The 4,625-nt window shown below is 38.1% G+C and overlaps 1 protein-coding gene across 1 annotated transcript; it reads left to right on the forward strand.

The window, feature by feature from the left end:
- Nucleotides 1-621: 621 nt before the first annotated feature.
- On the forward strand, nt 622-2,668 carry LOC104544844 (mitochondrial amidoxime reducing component 2-like; the record flags this gene model as incomplete). The annotated part of the gene is made up of 4 exons (XM_010189823.1): nt 622-762; nt 1,759-1,820; nt 1,933-2,004; nt 2,542-2,668. Coding segments are annotated over 4 exons (402 nt in total), but the record flags the coding sequence as incomplete, so codon positions are not given.
- Between the last annotated feature and the right edge of the window lie 1,957 nt (nt 2,669-4,625).

Below are 4,625 nucleotides of genomic sequence, written 5' to 3' on the forward strand. Positions count from 1 at the left end.
CCCCCCCCGTGGAACTAGCCTATATAGGAGTTTTCTTTTAATATTGCTAATTGGCCTTGTTTGCTAAAATGGCAGCGCTCTCACTTCCAAGCAAACTTAAGCTGATGAATGGACAGTTGCAATTTAGTATTGCTATTCTGTATGTGAAGCTCCTTCTGGTGTTGTGATAGGACAGATTCGTTATATAGAAAAATCCAGTTAGTTGATTTTGGTCAACAAGGCACGAAAAACCATAAACGTCTCGAGTACCTTTCATAACTTAACATGTTTTACTGTTATACCAAGTTCCTTCTGTGACACCTAGAATATAGGGAGCACGCGCATACAGTATTTGTGTGTAAGAAGTTGTGGTAGCTTGTATAATTTTGGTTTAATTCTGTAAGCAGAAGTTTAATTTTACACTTTGAGCAAATGAAACTTGCTGTGGTTACTGAAATAGGAAAGGGTATTATGTTTTACTTGTTAACCTACTTCCAGGAAAATCAAAATCTGAATGCAGCAGCCTAACAGTCAGGCTAATATGTGGCCACCGGTACCAGCGTACCTGTCCTTTCACCATTCAGTAACTTTGCTCCTGTGCTCTTACAGCAGTCTTAGGATTGTTTATGTTTGTTGATGTAGGTTGCCTATCCTGACTGTTGCCCAGTCTTGATCATCTCAGAAGCTTCACTGGAAGATCTAAATGGCAGGCTGGAGAAGAAAGTTAAGATACAGAACTTCAGGCCAAATATTCTTGTGACAGATTGCAGTGCTTTTGAGGAGGTAAAATACCTGTCCTAAATGTCTTTTTGAAGGCTCGAGTATGTTTCCTTGTAACTCGATTTCCTTCTGTAATTGTGCCTGCAAGGATGAGGCAGGCTGCTGCTCTATGATTTTTACAACTGGATTGCAGACAGATACGGTTTCTGCTCACGTGCATGTGAAACATTCAGGGCTGTGAATACTTATTTAGCTTAGCAAAGGATAAAACAGCTGTATTTAAATGACAGGCTGCTACTGAAAGCTCATCTTTAAGTGTGAAGTAAGGAAAGCTATGCATGCTATAATTGATAATTAACAATACAGATGAACGATTTGTAAATTGTCAGCGTGATGTTTATAGGCTTTGTGCACAAGAGTAAAACTGACCCTGGTGATACTGCAGTACCATCACTGCATCGCTGACAATATTCTAGTAGTTCAAAAAGCACTATCTAGGAAGGTATTTGGTGATGGAAGTGCACTAGTGATGGTGGCTTTTGAGTATTTTTATGTCATGTTGCCATTTTTCCAAAAATTTTGCTCTGAATAGATCTGATAATTTCCCAAATCTAAGAAGTTCCCAAAATGGGAACAAGTTTTTGTCTTCCGAGAAGGATTATGATAGGAAACTTTTGTAGGTGAGAAGGGAGAACTTACTTCCACTAAAAATTTCATCTTTGCAAAAATGGTGACTTAGCAGAGGTCAGATTATCACACATACAGTAAGAATAAACTTGCTTTTATGTTCAGATACGTGCATGCTACAGAACAGGAGGTATTACTTCTGTATCTTTCTTTCCAGATAGGACTACTAGTGGATCTTGAATTGGGTGAATCCAGTGACTGCAGGGTTTTCATTAAAATAGTACCATAATAGAACTGTCCTTATTTTGAATGTGCAAGTAAAGGTGATAATCTGAAATGGTACTGCTTCTTCTAGGAATGACTGTGTCACTCCTGGAAACATGGTTGCATGTTTATTTGTCTAACCTGTGCATCATGTTTACCCTCTCTCAGGATGCCTGGGAGGACATTCTTATTGGTGATGTGGAGTTGAAAGGGACAGTGTGCTGTGCCAGGTAAACATTTGAAACTTTTATTTTATATATTCTACAACTCTGTTTTATATAGATGTATATAGTGGATGATTTATAATAAGAAGCCGTTATTTATTTGGCACTGTCATTGCAGGTGTATTTTAACAACTGTTAACCCAGACACTGGGGTCCTGGACAGGAAGGAGCCCCTGGAAACTTTGAAAAGGTTGTAAAAATACCATTGCTTCTTAATCTGTGGGAGTGGATTTAGGCTAGATCCCAACAGATGTTAGAGTAGCGTTTTAAAAAGTGGTTTGAAGTATGTGTGGAACATAATAATGCAGTGTAAAGGTCTGTGTATATTGGCTTCTGTTCTGCTTTCTGCAATTCTGTATGCTAAGAAAATTCAGGAAGTTTGCTTTTCTTTCTTGCAAAGTTAACATTCCCTGTCCCTTTCATCTCTGTAAGGGTGAATGCCTGGGGTAACAGGTATTTAAGGTATTTAAAGGTCTAACTTTGCAACTTCGGCATTTCTTTTTATAGTCTTGTATGTGTATTATACACAGATGTGTAAATACAATCAGACTTTTTTTTTGCCTCCATTTGAGCTGCTTGGTTCTCTTAATTTTAATATTTATTGAGTTTTTAGTCTAGTATGGTGACCAAAACAGGGCATCACTATTCATATGTTCTCTCTCTCATCATTGATATTTTGATAAGAATTTGCTACCACTGATTCTAAAGAAGTGCTCTCTCTCTGCAGTTACCGCTTATGTGATCCGTCTGAGCGACACTTATACAAATCCAGTCCTCTCTTTGGAAGATACTTCGCTGTTGACAAAACAGGAATGATTCGAGTTGGAGACCCTGTGTACAGGATGGTCCAGTAATGAGAGAGACTTTGATCAGAAAATGCCTTTTCACTTTGATATGCAGATGTTTTTTCCATGATCACGGTCACTAGCGTAACTCATTCTTTGCAATAGTTCTTGTACTGTGTTCCTTTGTAAAGTGCAGGGGTTGGGGGGGGTTTAGGCTATGAAGTGCCAGTCATTTCAGATCATGTCATCTACTAGCATGCCTGTAGCAACCACATCTTTAGTTTTTCTGGAGGCTGTGACAGAAGAAACTCTAATCCAAGACAGACTTCACAGCACTACTGTGAGTATCATACCTCCTAAAATTTTATGTGAAGCTCAGTACTGGAATCCAAAATTATGTAAAGGGTTTTGCATCATGTATTAGATACATTCAGTGCCTATTAAGAACCACAAAAACAGTCACGCCAAGTGTAAAGTATGTTGGTCACAGAGCAGCCTTTGCAGGTGAACAAGGAGTGCAAATGGCAAGGCTCTGTCTTAGATTCCACCCTTTGGTCCTAAGCATCTTACCCTGCAGTCATTTCCTGAAGATTGCTACTGTCTTTCGAGATTGGAGCAATATTAGAAAGAGAAGAGCTGTGAGCTGACTAAGTGCTACTCTAGAGGTGGAACATTGGCTAAGGATGTGTAAGACTGGTGTGTGCGTTTAGTTTATGACCCCCGCTTTTAGAGTTTGAACCATCATTGGGTTTTTTCCTGCTGTGAGGCATACCGTAGCAACTAGGCTATAGGCTCTGAATATCCCTTTATGAGCAGGATGCTTTGTAAGTGCTAAGTTTTCCTGTGACAGACAAGTGCCCAATTTGGACTGCATGTTGCATATTTGTGCTTGTTTTATGCCTGATGCAGCAACTAGTGGGAGGAATTAAGAGAAGAAGCATATTTCAAAAAAGGAAAATAATCCTGAGGTTCACTTAACGATCCTTAATATTAGAAGCTGAAACCTTGTGGAATTCCTAATGGTATTATTAAGTGAAGACAGCCTGCTGGCCTGCCATAGCAATTAGTTAAGTGTGTGTCTTCATTAAGTCAAAGAAGCAGAAGGAATGAGAGCTGAATTTTTGCCTCTAGCTAAACATTTTTTTTGACTGTCATTTTAGCACCTCATTAGGATTTATGTAACACAAATTATGTGGTATAGGTCATGTTGCTTCTCATTAAGGTATTGTCAGTTGAGCTAATTTGGAACTGGGACTGTCTTTCCAATGAGAAACTGCACCTTCATTCCTCTTAAGAAAATGCCATAGATCTAAAACTCTGATATATCTCTGTAAAAGCCACTTAGAAGAATTTGGCTAGAATCCTAAACCAGGTATGTGTCTGCATACAGCGCATTTCACAAGTGACATTTGAATCAATTATGTGCTGAAATAGAGCCATTCCAGGAAGTGGAGCGTGTAACTTAGAAACATTACAATATAAATATCTTCATATAAATGTTGAACTGCTGTAACCATAGGAATTGTGTTTGATTTTGCTAAAGCCATTCAGGAAATTACTGAAAACATGTCAGTCAGTTTTTTAAATTGTGTATTTAAAAATGTTAGTTGCTTTTTTAACTCTAGAGGAAGAAAACAGAAGTATAAACTTACATTGAATTCAAACTCTTGTAAGGAGTAAAATTTGTGAATCTCCTTTTTTTCCTTTGTTTTCTTTTTTGGCATTCAACTTCTGCTGTTTTGAGGACCTTACATATAATTAACAGTGATGATAGTTATGATGTTTGGGGTTTTTTTAATCTTACCTCTAAGTTCAGGAAAATATGCAGTTAACTAGACAAAGCCACATGTGTAAGAGAGCAGAACTGTCAGATACAAGTGGTCTTCAGACTCAGTTTTACCACCCTTATGATCTAGATGGTTAAAAGATGTTGATCAGCTATGTTCTTTTCTCCACAGACATACAAAAATAGGGAAAAATGGGTTTGAAAGCAGGAAAGTTTAGTACACTTGAGTCACCACAATGT

The sequence above is a fragment of the Mesitornis unicolor genome, unplaced genomic scaffold (genome assembly GCF_000695765.1).
Source record: "Mesitornis unicolor isolate BGI_N332 unplaced genomic scaffold, ASM69576v1 scaffold46218, whole genome shotgun sequence".
Classification (NCBI taxonomy): Eukaryota; Metazoa; Chordata; class Aves; order Mesitornithiformes; family Mesitornithidae; genus Mesitornis; species Mesitornis unicolor.